The sequence below is a fragment of the Bison bison genome, unplaced genomic scaffold (genome assembly GCF_000754665.1).
Source record: "Bison bison bison isolate TAMUID 2011002044 unplaced genomic scaffold, Bison_UMD1.0 scf7180017864383, whole genome shotgun sequence".
Lineage (NCBI taxonomy): Eukaryota > Metazoa > Chordata > Mammalia > Artiodactyla > Bovidae > Bison > Bison bison.
This window is the reverse complement of record NW_011494955.1, coordinates 4,278,815-4,296,213: the sequence shown is the minus strand read 5'-3', so window position 1 is coordinate 4,296,213 and position 17,399 is coordinate 4,278,815. Positions and strand designations below refer to the sequence as shown.

Sequence of the window (17,399 nt, the reverse complement as noted above, 5' to 3'; positions counted from 1 at the left end):
AATTTTGTTACATCTTGCCTCCCTTCTGAAAGAGCTTTATCATACTGCAGTACTATCAGCAATGTATAAGAGAGCCTGTTTCCCGACTGACTTGCCTTCAGAGTATATTATCTACCTTTTCACTGTTGCCAGTTCAGTGGCTGAGAAATGGCACCTCAGTATACTTTAAATTTGCACGAAAAAAAAAAATCATTACTGATATTAAAAATCTTGAAGAGGATTTTAGAGCCATTTAATATCTGATTGAAAGTGAAGTGAATGTTCACGGCACTTCACTATTTTTCCACTGGGAGTCTTAGTTTATCTTCCCTTGATTTTTAAAAATTCTTAAAGCTAGTGGAGGTGATGGAATTCTAGTTGAGCTATTTCAAATCCTAAAAGATGATGCTGTGAAAGTGCTGCACTCAATATGCCAGCAGTGGCCACAGGACTGGAAAAGGGCAGTTTTCATTCCAATCCCAAAGAAAGGCAATGCCAAAGAATGCTCAAACTACCTCACAATTGCACTCATCTCACACGCTAGTAAAGTAGTGCTCAAAATTCTCCAAGCCAGGCTTCACCAATACATGAACCGTGAACTTCCTGATGTTCAAGCTGGTTTTAGAAAAGGCAGAGGAACCAAAGATCAAATTGCCAACATCCACTGGATCATCGAAAAAGCAAGAGAGTTCCAGAAAAACATCTATTTCTGCTTTATTGACTATGACAAAACCTTTGACTGTGTGGATCACAATAAACTGGAAAATTCTGAAAGAGATAGGAATACCACACCACTTGACCTGCCTCTTGAGAAACCTATATGCAGGTCAGGAAGCAACAGTTAGAACTGGACATGGAACAACAGACTGATTCCAAATAGGAAAAAGAGTACGTCAAGGCTGTATATTGTCACTGGCTTATTTAACTTACATGCAGAGTACATCATGAGAAACGCTGGGCTGGAAGAAGCACAAGCTGGAATCAAGACTGCAGGGAGAAAGATCAATAACCTCAGATATGCAGATGACATACCCTTATGGCAGAAAGAGAAGAGGAACTAAAAAGCCTCTTGATGAACATGAAAGAGGAGAGTGAAAAAGTTGGCTTAAAGGTCAACATTCAGAAAACTAAGATCATGGCATCCGGTCCCATCACTTCATGGCAAATAGATGGGGAAACAGTGGAAACAGTGTCAGACTTCACTTTGGGGGGCTCCAAAATCACTACAGATGGTGACTGCAGCCATGAAATTCAAAGACGCTTACTCCTTGAAAGCAAAGTTATGACCAACCTAGATAGTATATTCAAAAGCAGAGACATTACTTTGCCAACAAAGGTCCATCTAGTCAAGGCTATGGTTTATCCAGTAGTCATGTATGGATGTGAGAGTTGGATTGTGAAGAAAGCTGAGTGCCAAAGAATTGATGCTTTTGAACTGTGGTGTTGGAGAAGACTCTTGAGAGTCCCTTAGACTACAAGGAGATCCAACAAGTCCATTCTAAAGGAATCAGTCCTGGGTGTTCTTTGGAAGGACTGATGTTGAAGCTGAAACTCCAATACTTTGGCCACCTCATCCAAAGAGTTAACTCATTGGAAAAGACTCTGATGCTGGGAGGGATTGGTGGCAGGAGAAGCAGGGGACGACAGAGGATGAGATGGCTGGATGGCATCACTGACTCAATGGACGTGAGTCTGAGTGAACTCCGGGAGTTGGTGATGGACAGTAAGGCCTGGCGTGCTGTGATTCATGGGGTCGCAGAGAGTCAGACACGACTGAGTGACTGAACTGAACTGAACTGATATAAAAGATATTGGCCCTTTATCTCTGAGAAATGTCAGAAATATTTTCTTTCAGTTTGTTGTTTGTCCTTTGCTATTGTTTGCAGTGGATTGTTGCCATGCAAAAGTTTTTGTTTTTTTTTTTTTAAAGATTTTATGGAAAATCTCAAGTCAGCAACCTAAATGCATAACTGAAAGAACTCAAAAAAAGAACAAAATAAAACCTAAGTTAGCAAAAGAAGGAATTAACAAGGATTAGAGGAAAAATCACTGCAGATGGTGACTGCAGCCATGAAATTAAAAGACGCTTGCTCCTTGGAAGAAAAGCTATGACAAACCGAGACAGTATATTCAAAAGCAGAAACATCGCTTTGCCGACAAAGGTTCATATATATATATACAGTCAAAGCTATGGTTTTTCCAGTAGTCATGTATGGATGTGAGAGCTGGACCATAAAGAAGGCTGAGTGCCGAAGAATTGATGCTTTCAAACTGTGGTGCTGGAGAAGACTGAAAGTTCCTTGGATAACAAGTAGGTCAAACCAGTCCATCTTAAAGGAAATCAGTTCTAAATATTCAATGGAAGAACTGATGCTGAAGCTGAAGCTCCAATATTTCGGCCACCTGATGCAAAGAGCTGACTCATTTGAAAAGACCCTGATGTAGGGAAAGATTGAAGGCAGGAGGAGAAGGGGACGACAGAAGATGAGATGGTTGGATGGCATCATCAACTCAATGGACATGAGTTTGAGCAAACTCTGGGAGATACTGAAGGACAGGGAAGCCTGCCGTGCTGCAGTCCATGGTGTTACAAAGAGGCGGACGTGACTTAGCAAATGAACAGCAGTGCAGAAATAAAACAGAGGGAAGAAAAACAACAAAAACAAGAACTGGTTTTTTGAAAAGATGAACAAAGTTGACACAACTTTATCTACAATAAGAAAAAGAGAACATTCTTGGCGGTCCAATGGTTAAGAATCAGCCTGCCAATGTAGGGAACACCGGTTCGATCCCTGGTCTAGGAAAATCCTGCATACTCGGGGCAACTGCATCCATGCTCCACGACTATCGAAGCCCATGCTCCACAACAAGAGAAGCTGCCACAATGAGAAGCCCATACACCATAACTAGCGAGTACCCCCTGGTGCAACTAAAGAAAGCTCACTAGCAGCAATGAAGACCCAGGGCAGCCAAAACAAATAACAAAATTTCCTAAGTTAAAAAAAAATTTTTTTTCTAATTTAAAAAGAAAAAAGAGAGAAGATACAAATTACTAAAATCAGAAATGAAAGAGGAAATTTTTCAACTGATGCCATAGAAGAAACATATAACCTACCAAGATTAAAACCAGAACAGACCAATTACTAACAGAAAGATTGAATCAGTAATCAAAAACCTCCCAAGAAAGAAAAGCCCACATTTCACTGGAGAATCCTATATAAAGCACTTTTAAGAATTAACATCAATTTTCTCAAAGTCTTCCAAAAACCAAGAGGGAACACTCTCAAACTCATTTGATAAGACTACCCTATCCTGATACCAAAGCCAGGCAATGATATTATAAAAAAAGAAAACTACAGGCCAAAATAATGTTGTTAATCAATATTAACTACAGACCAGATGAATATTAATGTAAAAATCCTGAACAAAATACTAACAAATCAAATTCAACAGCACATTAAAAGGACGATATGGCATTAAAAAGACTATCCACCCAAGTTGCAAGGTTCAACATATGAAAATAAATGTAATACTCTAATATAACACGGGAGAAAAATCATATGATCATCTCAATAGATACAGAAAAAGCATTTGACAAAATTAACATTCTTTTATAAGAACACTCTACAAACCAGGAACAGAAGGAAAGTACTTCAAGATAATTATCGAACATGAAAAGCCCACAGTCAACATCATATTCAACAGTGAAAAGCTAAAAGCTTTTCCCATTATCATCAGGAATAAGGCAAGGATGCTCACACTCACCTATCTATTCAACACAGTACTGGACATTCCAGTCAGAGAAATTAGGCAAGAAAAAGAATAAAGGCATCCAAGTTGGAAAATCAGAGATCAAATTGCCAACATTCACTGGATCATCAAAAAAGCAAGAGAGTTCCAAAAAAACATCTACTTTTGCTTTATTGACTATGCCAAAGCCTTTGACTGTGTGGATCACAATAAACTGTGGAAAATTCTGAAAGAGATGGGAACACCAGGTCTGGTATTGACCTGGTCTCTCTTGACCTGCCTCTTGTGAAACCTGTATGCCAGTCAGGAAGCAACAGTTAGAACTGGACATGGAACAACAGACTGGTTCCAAATAGGAAAAGGAGTACATCAAGGCTGTATATTGTCACCCTGCTTATTTAATTTATATGCAGAGTACATCATGCGAAACGCTGGGCTGGAAGAAGCACAGCTGGAATCAAGATTGCCGGGAGAAATATCAATAACCTCAGATATGCAGATGACACCACCCTTGTGGCAGAAAGCGAAGAAGAACTAAAGAGCCTCTTGATGAAAGTGAAAAAGGAGAGTGAAAAAGTTGTCTTAAAGCTCAACATTCAGAAAACGAAGAACATGCCATCTGGTCCCATCACTTCATGGGAAATAGATGGGGAAACAGTGGAAACAGTGTCAGACTTTATTTTTCTGTGTTCCCAAATCACTGCAGATAGTGATTGCAGCCATGAAATTAAAAGACACTTACTCCTCGGAGGGAAAGTTATGACCAACATAGACAGCATATTAAAAAGCAGAGACATTACTTTGCCAACAAAGGACTGTCCAGTCAAGGCTATGGTTTTTCCAATGGTCATGTATGGATGTGACAGTTGGACTATAAAGAAAGCTGGGCGCCGAAGAATTGATGCTTTTGAACTGTGGTGTTGGAGAAGACTCTTGAGCCCCTTGGACAGCAAGGAGATCCAACTAGTCCTTTCTGAAGCATATCAGCCCTGGGTGTTAATTGGAGGACTGATGTTGAAGCTGAAACTCCAATACTTTGGCCACCTGATGCAAAGAGCTGACTCACCTGATGCTGGGAAAGATTGAGGGCAGGAGGAGAAGGGGACGACAGAGGATGAGATGGCTGGATGGCATCACTGACTCTATGGATATGGGTTTGGGTGAACTCCGGGAGTTGGTGATAGACAGGGAGGCCTGGTACGCTGCGGTTCATGGGGTCTCAAAGAGTCAGACACGACTGAGCGACTGAACTAAACTGAACTGAAGTTGGAAAAGAAGTAAAATTGTTTTTGTTTACAGATGACATGACGTTATACATAGGAAACCCTAAAGATCTCACACACACAGACTGTCAGAACTAACAAATAAATTCAGCAATTGCAAGATAGAAAAATCAACATACAAAAATCAGTTGTGTTTCTGAACAGTAACAATGAAACATCTGAAAAGTAAAAATTTACAATAGTATCAAAAAGAACAAAACACTCAGGAATAAATATAACCAAGGAGTGAAAGATTTGTACAATATGAGACACTGATGAATGAAATAAAAGAAGACAAATCAGTAGAAAGACATTTTATGATTAACATTAAGTCTATTAAGGACTGAAAGACTTAATATTGTTAAAACATCCATATTACCCAAAGCAATCTAGAGATTTAATGGAATTTCTGTCAAAATCTCAATGACACTTTTTTAAGAAGTAGAAAACAAAATTCCTAAATGCATATGGAATCTCAAAGGACCCCAAAGAGCCAAAACAATCATGAGAAAGAAGAACAAAGATAAAGGCTTTCCTCTTCCTGATTTCAAAACATATTACAAAGTTATAGTAACCAAGACTATGACACTGGCATGCAGACATACATATAGAGCAATGAAACAGAACAAAGAGCCCAGAAATTATTCTGGTGTACACGGCCAAATGGTCTTCAGCAAAGATGTTAAGACTATACACTGGGGAAATGACAGCCCTGATAGAAACAAACAGTGCTGGAAAAACTGGAATATCCGTATGTAAAAAAGAATGAAGCTGGATGCTTATCTTTCACCATACACAAAAATTAATCAAAATGGATTAAAGATCTAGACATAAGACCTGAAACTATAAAATTCTTAGGGGAAAACACTGTATGACCTTGGAATGCAATAATTTCTTGAATGTGACACCAACAGCACAAGCAACAAAAGCTGAAAACAGAACTAGGACTATATCAAACTTTAAAACTTCGGCACAACAAAGGAAACAACAGTGAAAAGGCAACTCGTGGAGTGGGAGAACATATTTGCAAATCATACACTGAGTAAGGAGTTACTATCTAGAATACACAAAGAACTTCTACAACTCAATCACAATAAAACCTCAAAGAACTCAATTTTAAATGGGCAAGGGAACTGAACTGATATTTCTCCAAGAAGACAAAATGGCCACTTAAAAAAAAAAAAAGGAAAATCACAAATGTTGACAGAGATGTGGAGAAAGTGGAACCTGCATGCACCGTTGGTAGGACTGTAAAATGCTACTGCTGCTATGGAAAGCACTATGGAGGTTCTGCAAAAAAATTAAAACTAGAACTCTCCACAACAATCTTACTTTTGGGTGTATATCCAAAAGAACTGAAGGCAGAGTCTTGAAATGATATTTACACATCTGTGTTCACTGCAGCATTATTCACAATAGCCAAAATGTGGAAACAACTTAATGTCCACGAATGGATGAATGGATAAAAAAAAGGTAGTATATACATACTACATTATGTATTAAGGCTGGAATATTATTCAGCCTTGAAAAAGGAAACTTTGACATGCTAAGTGAAATAAGCCAGTTACACTCACACTCACACACACACACACACATACACACACAAAACCCCTAATATAAACCACTTTTAAGAGGTATCTAAAGTACTCAAATTCATAGATATAGGGAGCAAAATAGTGGTTGACAGAGACTGGGGCAAGAAGAAACAGAATTACTGATCAATGGATATAAAGTTTCAGTCATGCAAGATGTGAAGGTTCCAAAGAGCTGTTGTATAACAACCTGCACACAGTTAACAATATAATATACACTTTAAAATTCTAAGAGTACATTCATGTGTTTTTACCACAATAAAAAAATTTTTTTCTGTAGTCTTCTAATACATCTGGATTTTCAGTCTTAGAAAGTCTTCTCATAGGCTTTTCATAAGCTTAGATTATTAAAAAATTGACTAGTATTTTCTTTATTACTTATATGGTACTTATATGGTTTCTTTTTTACATAAAGATCTTTGATCCATTTGAAGTTTTTGCTCGTATCTGGTGTGAGATAATAGGTTTACTTAATTTTTTCCCAGTTGTTGTAGCATAATTTATCAAAAAGTAGTTTCTCACCCAAGTGATCTGGGATGCTATCTTTATCATATACTAAACCCCAGATGTACTTCGGTCTATTTCTGAACTTGCTATTCTATTCCAGTGGTCTGTCTGCCAATTTGTGTGTCATACCACACTGTTTTAATTACAGTCTTTGGAGTATGTTGCTAGATATTAAAACATATCTAGTCACTCTCGTAGGTTTTCTGAGTGTTTCCTAGCTATTATGTGTTTACTTTTCAAATTGAACTTCAAAAATATTTTTTTCTAGCTCCATAAATAAATTTGATAGTGTTTTTACCGGGATTGGATTAAAATTATAATTTTTGGAGTCCTAGTAAATCTGTGATATTGAATCATCCTATCTAAGAATCAGGGATGACTTCCCATTTATCATGCCTACTGTGTGTCATTCAGGATGTTCTAAAGTTTCCATTGTAAAGGTTTTATACATTCCTGAAGTTTATTCCTAAATATGTTTTATTTTCTTTTATTGCTTTTGTAAATGAGGTTTGCTCTACCATTACATCTTTCAACTAGTTATTATTAGCAAATATGAAGGCTACTGATTTCTGCACTAATTTCATACTTACTACTTGATATAATTATTTCATTAAGTTACTTTTGCCATCACTTCTCCTGGGTTTTCTAAATGAATTATCATATCAACTGCAAATACAGTTTTCCTTCTTCTTTTCTAATTCTATACTTCTAATTGATCTGTCTTTTCTTTTTTTTTTTTTTGGTTATTACCTCTAGTAAATTTAAATGTCAGTATTCCTAGGACTAGTAAAACTCATACAAAAATATAACAAACAAAAAAAAAGAATTCAATTTAGAAAAAAGGAGGTTTAGGCAATGGACAGTGGTTTACAGAAGAAGCCACAAACGGAAAATAAGCATATTCCAAAAGGTCCAATCTCATTAGTTATAAAAGAAATAACATTTCTACCAACAAGATGGGAGAATGTCCATTTCCCCACATCTACGGATAATAATGGGCCACGTTTTTCATCTTTCCCAAAAAGATAAGTGGAAAATGCTACTTTACATATTTTAAGTAGTTGCTCCTATTCTTAGCTTGTTGTTATAAAGTAGTTAAGACAGGGCACAAAAGTGGCACAGCTGGGCCTCAGGGACCAGGGGCAGACAAATACCCGGTGCCCTTACCTGCTGCTGCCGCCGCTAAGTCGCTTCAGTCGTGTCCGACTCTGTGCGACCCCATAGACGGCAGCCCACCAGGCTCCCCCGTCCCTGGGATTCTCCAGGCAAGAACACTGGAGTGGGTTGCCATTTCCTTCTCCAATGCAGGAAAGTGAAAAGTGAAAGTGAAGTCGCTCAGTCATGTCCGACTCTTAGCGACCCCATGGACTGCAGCCTACCAGGCTCCTCGGTCCATGGGATTTTCCAGGCAAGAGTACTGGAGTGCCCTTACCTGCTAGGACATTACTATAGATAGGCAGACGGACAGAGAGATATGAACAGACTGAAACGCAGATGTGTGGGTGGACTGAGTCATTTAAGTAGAGATGTACAGTTCAAGGAGTTATCTGTAAACCAATTAGTAGCCATGCCATTTTTACCAATTTCTAAGGTACTGACCACTTTGCCATTTTTAATTACGGCAGAGGCAGCAACCAGTAAGTTCTGGAACATTAGTATATCACATTAATTTTGGCACTACTGTATGTGCTGGTGGGGAGGAGCAGTGAAATTTTAATTCTGCATTTCACATTCCCCTGCTTTTACCAATTATATTTTTTTAGTTTAGAATATCTATATAGCAAACAGCTACTCATTCTTCAAAATGGCTCAGACTTTGCCATCTCCACAAAGCCTGCCCTCAACAGTGCCTGGTATTCAGGCTCTTCCTCTGTCACCCCCTCTTCTCTGTTGACTATACCTTATACAAAGGTTTCCTGTGTTTTCATCTGTGTTTCTCTAGCACTGAAACTGTGCTCAACTTGTAGGAGGTCTACAACAGATACTTGCTTAAACTGAACTGAACTGAATTTATCTTCCTTGGTATGAGGAAGTGTATTAATAAAGAAATAAAATGGTCCTGGTGTGCCAGTGGCAGCCACCTTGGCAAAAGTCGCTGTATCAGAGAACATATTTGGACAGAGAAAGTTAGTTCTCAATTAAGTTGACAGAGGTAATTAGTGTTGCATTTAGCTCCCAGCATTGAGTCAAAAGAATCCACACTTAGAGCAAAAACAGGAAGAACAATGGACGTAAGGCTTTAAATATTTTATCCATGGGTATCACTTTAAAAACTATCTTTTACATTGTTTTTCCTCCCTCAATCTGCAGCACAAGTCCCAATAAACAAAGCCTTGCCTGAATTTCTGAAAAAACAAAAATCAAAATCAAAAACAGCCTATCTTTTATAAACTTCCAGTTATAAAATAAATAAGCCATGGGATGGAATGTATGGCATGATGGCTATAATTAATAGTACTGTATTGCACATCTGAAAGGTGTTGAGAGAGTAGATCTTAAAAGTCCTCTCAGGGTGAGTGGGAGGCTCAAGAGGGAGGAAACATATGTATACTTATGGCTGATTCACATTGTTATATGGCAGAAACCAACACAATATTGTAAAGCAATTATCCTCCAATTAAAAATAAATTTTTTAGAAAGTCCTCTTATAATAAGAAAAAACAGTTTTTTTAACTTTGAAAGGTGACAGATGTTAATGAGACCTACTAGGATCATCACTTCACAACACAAACTAATATCAAATCATTATGCTATATACCTGAAACTAATGTCATATGTCGGTTATACCACAATTTAAAAAATAGAAAACCATCTTTGTTACTTTTTGTTTAAAATTAATACAGATTTTGTTACATGTATATTTTACCACAACGAAAATGGAAAAAATGAATATACATACACATCCCAGATATAAGTCCACCTCAGTAGCTGGAACAGTTGAAAGTGAAAGTTGTTCAGTCATGTCCAACTCTTCACGACCCCATAGACTATACAGTCCATGGAATTCTCCAGGTTAGAATACTACAGTGGGTAGCCGTTCCCTTCTCCAGGGGATCTTCCCAATCCAGGGATTGAACCCAGGTCTCCTGCATTGCAGGTGGATTCTTTACCAGCTGAGCCACAAGGGAAGCCAGTAGTTTGGTATATAATTATTCCAAATTTCTACTTCTGTGTACTTCATAATATATATAATTATTAGTACTAATATTCATAAATTTGCATCATGTGCTACATACTATCTTGCATTTATTACTTAATGTATTTTGTACATCTCTCCATATTTGCACAAATAAATCTACCTCATTTTCCTATGAGACTTCATAGGATCTTTAAACTAGTTTTCACTGACCTCTACTGTGTGGACCTACTATAACTTATCACTGTATTTATAATGAACAATACTATAACAAACATTTTTGTATAGATATTTTTGTGTATATGTGTATGTGCAAATTTCTAGAAGTAGCATTTCTGGGTAAAAGTGTATGAATATTTAAAGTTTAAAAGATAGTGCCAAACTCTTGCACTGCTACTTTTAAGGAAGCAGCTTAATACTGCTACTTCCTTAAAAGTAGCAGTAATTTGAAGTAGCTTTATACGGCATTTATATTTTTATACTATTTTAGTGTCTAAGGTTTACTTATTTAGTTGAATCAAGATAGACATATTTTACTGAATCTACAATGCCATCTTATATAAAAGATATTCTTCTGGATTAAAAAAAAAAATCCTGATTTCAGGTATGCTAAAATGTGAAAAGTGCCCTTCTCATATTAGATGAAACCATGGTTCTTAGCTGTCTTGGAAAATGAATGACTAATTGCGCATATTGAGAAAAAGCACTTTCTCAACAGAACAACAACACTTCAAATGCTCACACTTATTAATTAAAAATACTACACTTCCAAAAGTATTACTGCATGAAACATAAAACATGTGAGAGCAAACTGCAAAAACTAGGGACTTATTCACATTAGTCAAGCTTTAGAAGGTCCAGGACAATTAATTTGGATAATTAATAAATATAGAGCATGTTCTTCTCTGCCATAAGGATCTGCAGCATCAGAACACAGAACAAATCAAACCACTCACTTATTTTCTAACATGATCAGCCCTGGCCCCTACACCTGTGTCAAAAAGGAGATGTTCAGTTACTGTATTAGCAAAGTCTCTTATCGGTAAGAACAGGCAGCTCTTGTAACTGGATTTGACTCCTTCAGCCAACATACAATTCATCTTGATCATTTGATAGAGAAATCACTTCTGAAGTTCAGTCCCTAGACGCGGCTGACTTTGGACATCTCTGCCAGGAGCATGGGACAGTTGGGTTTCATTTTCCAGAACTGATGTTTGAGCTCAATAAGGTGATACAGCTACTCTTTAAAAGTCCTTTTTGTTTTTGTTGTTTTGTTTGAGGTGGCTAACTGCTGAAAAGATTAACATTGAAGAAATTGTCACAATGACTTACCATCCAATCACTTTCCATCTTGGAGATTAATTATGTATTTTCTACACTTGGGACCACAAAACGTGTGTGTAGAAAACTGCATCCTGCTTTGATGGGCAGGAAAAGGAGGTACTAAGTAAGTGTATTTGAAATGTCAGACCCTTTTGCCTAAGCACAAAGAATACAATCAGGTCAGAAAATCTAAACTCTGAATAAATGTAAGCTCTTTACACCATGTCTGAAACATGAAATACTAAGTTCAATTATGACTGGTTGAAATGTTGTAGGTGTTAATAAGCCTCTACCAAATAAGAGAGGATTTTCAAGCTACATTCACTGAAATCAATGTCAAGCCCTTTCTGTGCACTTTAATCTGAATGCTTATAATTTTTCCTAAACATACCCTCCATTCTGAAGTTAATTTTGCATGTGACATGTAAATATAAGCCTTCCTATGAATGGAGAAGCAAAGACGTGAAGTTCAACTCTGATAAATTTCTACAACTTCTTTGCTCTATTTTTGCAGCTACTGTTCAGTTCAATTCATCTTCTTACTCATGGAAGCCAGAATTTGCAGCGTGTGCTGAGTTTTTCTCTGCTATTTAGTTAGGCATTTCCTTCTACTTTTAAAAATGTCATTTTCAGCCAAAATTCACGCTTGCAGACCTCCTCTTTCACGTTCCTCCTCATAACAGCATTGCAGAACTTTCATTATCTTCAGGGTTTTCAAATTACCTTTGTCCCCCACTTTACCTCCTCTCTGGCCTCCGCAGTACTACTCCCCCCGGCTAAAGTCCCAGTGACACAAATATCCAAAACCCAACTACTGAACCCTCCTCAATACCCCTGCACCTAACCAAGAGTCTCCACAGTCTGCTAACCAGCGTATGATTCAGACTACACTTTCTGATACTGGGGGTAAGTCTGAAAGAACTGATGGAAAAGATACTTGGGTTTTAGTGGCTCAGTGGTAAAGAATCCGCCTGCAATGCAGGAGACACAGGTTTGATCTCTGGATCGGGAGATCCCCAGGAGAAAGAAACGGCAACCCACTCCAGTACTCTTGCCTGAGAAATCCCCTGGACAGAAGCCTGGCAGGCACAAGCCAGGGGTCTCAAAAGAGTTGCACGTGACTTAGTGACTAAACAACAAAGGTGAACGTCAGAATTTGACACTACTGAATGAGCTCACTAAAGACTTTTTTCTCCGTGTGATCAGCTTGGACATAGAGTATAGAGGATCCTCTTAGGGGTTCCTTACTAACTTTTTGTTAAATGCTGTAAGAACAAGCAAAAAACTTCCCAGCAGGCCTGGGGTGGGTGCTGTAGTGGCTAAAAGCCTTTCAGGCTGGTGAGAACCCACTACTGCAGCAGCTGAGCCCCAGCCTCTAAAGGCAACACCGGGTGCTGGGGAACCCAGCTGGGGGCCTGGCGACAAACAGGAGCTCCTGATTAGCTTTTCCAAATCCAGCCTTACCTCCCTCTGATCCATGCCCTAACTAGTACTACTTTTATACCCTCCTTTCTCCAAAATATGTATTTAACTCTTAACATGTGTTAAGCTCTGTGCAGCTGGCCCAAGCTACTAGAACAAATTACAAATCTGTGTTCCTGCTCTGCTAAAATTCTTCAGTGGTATTCAAGATTCCTCAAGATTTGCCCACTGATTATCTTTCCAGCCTGATCTCCCACCTCTTCCTGGGTCCTTGCTTTCTAAGTTTCAGTCCTAATGAACTATTTTCAGGTTTACTATCTGATGTTATTTCCCTAACTTTGTCTGCCATGACATGGTTCAGATGTCTTAGCCTAAGAGAAAGCCTCTTGTCAATCAGCCCCAGGTTAGGTACAAAGGAAAATTCTGTGTGGCCTGTAATTTCTATTTTCTGACCGAACACTTTTCACTCCTTCCTTCCTTCCAGTGTGTGAAAATACATATCTAATAATATCAGCTCATAAAATAACTGTCCTTTTCCTCGTCTCCTCTAAAGCCATTTTCGTGAGGGTGTGATACACACCCTGTTTTTTCAATTCAAGAAAAGGATAAGGTAACCTTGGTTGGTAACGGAGGGAAAAAAAAATCTGGAGAAAGTAAAATAACATTCCAGTTAGTCTTCTGGCTTAATTCTGCTTGTTCTTAAAACAGTAACTGTGCTACAGAGACTATCCTAGCACAGAGCACAGTAGATGGATGTGGGACCGGCTTACTATGCCACATGCCCTGAGGTCTATGATTCACTTCTGCTTGTCAGTGCTGGACATGGTGTAGCTGGAGTATGCCCCCACAGCCAGCCACAGCACATCACCTTTTCTTTTACCATGGGTATTTTCTGGGCGAGAAGAAATAAAGTTTATGGGTTTCGGGTCAAATCAGTTCAGTTCAGTCACTCAGTCATGTCCAACTCTTTGCAACCCCATGGACTGCCACACACCAGGCTTCCCTGTCCATCACCAAGTCCCGGAACTTGCTCAAACTCATGTCCATCAAATCAGTGACATCATCCAACTATCTCATCCTCTGTAGACCCCTTCTCCTCCCACCTTCAATCTTTCCCAGCCTCAGGGTCTTTTCTAAGGAGTCAGTTCTTCGCATCAGGGGGCCAAAGTATTGGAGTTTTAGCTTCAACATCAGTCCTTCCAAAGAATATTCAGGACTGATTTCCTTTAGGACTGACTGGTTTGGTTTCTGTGCAGTCCAAGGGAATCTCAAGAATCTTCTCCAACACCACAGTTCAAAACCATCACTTCTTCGGCACTCAGCTTTCTTTATAGTCCAACTCTCACATCCATACATGACTACTGAAAAATCATAGCTTTGACTAGATGGATCTTTGTCAGCAAAGTAATGTCTCTGCTTTTTAATATGCTGTCTAGGTTTGCCATAGCTTTTCTTCCAAGGAGCAGTCTTTTAATTTCATGGCTGCAGTCACCATCTGCAGTGATTTTGGAGCCCCCCAAAATAAAGTCTCTCACTGTTTCCCCATCTATTTACCATGAAGTGATGGGACCAGTTGCCATGATCTTCGTTTTTTGAATGTTGAGTTTTAAGCCAGCTTTTTCACTTGCTTTCACTTTCATCAAGGGGCTCATCAATTCCTCTTTGCTTTTTTATGGGTTTACCAATCTGAAATTTCATTGTTAAGTTTCTGTTCTAGCTCCATAAGTCAAAAGACTAATCAACAGCCCTGAAAAACACAGAAAGACCTGCCTCTTCCAAGAGAGTCTACTGAGCTTTCCTAGTACCATCTCATAAGACCCCAGCCCTCTGCTTTCTTATTTATTTATTCACACTGCCTTTGTACTTGCCTGGCTCCCCTGCTGGCCTTGAGGGCAGAAATGTTTTATTTGGGGCTATAACCCCAGCTAATAAAGAGTACCTACTACATCTGGCATGTAACAAGTACTCAACAAATGGCTGATGAATGAATTAATATAGACCTGTTGGCACTTTAAGAGAAAAAAATAAATATCAGGAGCTCTCAGGATGTACAGTTCACACTACAGTAGGTGAAACTGTTCCAGCAGTAATTTTCCGTTCCCTCTCACCTGATCGGTATCGTTCATCCCTGGCTCCCCCAGATCGACTTCGATGATACTTAGAAGGAGCGGAAGTTGTAGCTGCAGATGGAGCAGGTGTTTGGTTTCTGTGTTCTTTCTGTACTGATGAATCAGTTTCTAAAAAAGGAAGTTTTGGAAGATGGTTATCACGATAACAATAACAACTAACATTTTCTGAGCACTTAACAGCATTTCCACAACACTTTGAGATAGGTAATACTACCCATCTACAGTAAAGGGTTAGAGAGCTTTAATACGTTAAAAAAAAAAAAATACAAAGGCATCCAGACTAAAACAAAACAAAACAGAACATTATCTTGACAATGCAATTGCCAACAGGTGATGGGAGATATAAGTAGGTGAAAAGGAGAGACTCCACAAACTGGGAAGATGGGGGATACGGTGGGGTGTACATGATCCCCTAATCCTGTACAGTTGCAGAAAACATAGCTTGGGAAGCGTCAGTCTCCCTACCATAAGTTACTCCCAATAAACATGTCATTAAAACAAAACTAGAGTGCTTACTCTGCAAACATAGCTTCAAGTCAAGTCTTACTAGCCCCTCTTCCAACCGGAGGCATCACCGAACTTAACCCTTTCCAGTCCCTGCCCTGTCCCCACATTCTGTCCTCCCAACATTTACTGTTTCTCATCAAGAATATGGGGAAGACTGCAATCCTATTCCTGGGCATATATCTGGAGAAAAACATGATTCAAAAGGATACATGCACCCCAATGTTCATAGCAGCACTGTTTACAATAGCCAAGACATGGAAGCAACCTAATGTCCATCAGAAGAGGAACAGCTAAAGAAGATGTGGTACATATATATGATGGAATATTACTCAGCCAATAAAAGGAATAAAATAATGCCACTGCCATTTGCAACAACATGGATGGACCTAGAGAGTGTCTTTTGAAGTCAGACAGAGAAGGAGAAATACCATATGACATCCCTTATATGTGGAGTCAATAAAGAAATGATAACAAATAAACTTATTTACAAAACACTCTCACAGACTTAGAAAATGAACTTACAGCTACTGGGGGAAAGGATGGGAGCTTGGGATGGTCATGCACACACTGCTACATTCAAAATGGGTAACCAACAAGGACCTGCTGTACAGCACATGGAACTCTGCTCAATGTTGTGTGCCAGCCAGGATGGGAAAAAGGTTTGGAGGAGAATGGATACTTGTATATGTATGGCTAAGTCCTCTGCTGTCACCTGAAACTACCACAATACTGTTAATCAACTATACCCAAATACAAAATAAAAAATATGAGGGGGGATATGGAGAAGAGAAAATAAGCAGGGAAATAAGCAGAGGAAAAATACTTTGTTCTGATATTTTACTGTATTTTTTCTTTTCAAATGGTATTAGCTCCCAAGTCATAATTTTTTAAAATTGTAGTAAGAATATTTAACATGAGATGTAATCCATTAACAAATTAAGTGTATAATATGGTACTGTAAACTACAGGTATGATGTTGTTACACAGCACCTTCAGAACTCATTCATCTTGTATAGTTAAAACTTTTACCCCCTGAGTAGCAATTCCCCGTTTCCCCCACCCCCCGGCCTCTGGCAACCACCATTCTACTCTCTGCTTCTACGAGTTTGACTATTTTGATTCTTTGTTCTTCTGTGATTCACTAAGTCTCATGTCCTCCAGGTTCATCCATGTTGTCATATATTATAGAATTTTCTTATTTTGAGCTGTATTTTAAGTTTCTTCAGTAGCATTTAGCTGTGCTCAGAAAGGTACCAGTCATAGCAAACACCCTCTTCCAACAACACAAGACCCTACACGTGGACATCACCAGATGCTCAACACCGAAATCAGACTGATTCTATTCTTTGTAGCAAAAGATGGAGAAGCTCTATATAGTCAGCAAAAACAAGACCAGGAGCTGACTGTGGCTCAGATCATGAACTCCTTATTGCCAAATTCAGACTGAAATTGAAGAAAGTAGGGAAAACCACTAAACCATTCAGGTATGACCTAAGTCAAATTCCTTATGCTTATACAGTGGAAGTCAGAAATAGATTTAAGGGCCTAGATCTGATAGATAGAGTGCCTGATGAACTATGGAATGAGGTTCGTGATATTGTACAGGAGACAGGGATCAAGACCATCCCCATGGAAAAGAAATGCAAAAAAGCAAAATGGCTGTCAGGGGAGGCCTTACAAATAGCTGTGAAAAGAAGAGAAGCGAAAAACAAAGGAGAAAAGAAAAGATACAAGCATCTGAATGCAGAGTTCCAAAGAATAGCAAGGAGAGATAAGAAAGCCTTCCTCAGCT

At 38.7% G+C, this 17,399-nt stretch overlaps 1 protein-coding gene across 1 annotated transcript in view; it reads right to left on the bottom strand.

Annotated features, from left to right (window-relative positions):
- Positions 1-17,399, bottom strand: part of DIP2B (DIP2 disco-interacting protein 2 homolog B (Drosophila)) — a 232,157-nt gene that overhangs the window by 82,945 nt on the left and 131,813 nt on the right. Inside the window, 1 exon segment of the mRNA XM_010857815.1 lies at positions 15,080-15,208. Within this exon segment, the coding sequence (XP_010856117.1) occupies positions 15,080-15,208 (129 nt within the window).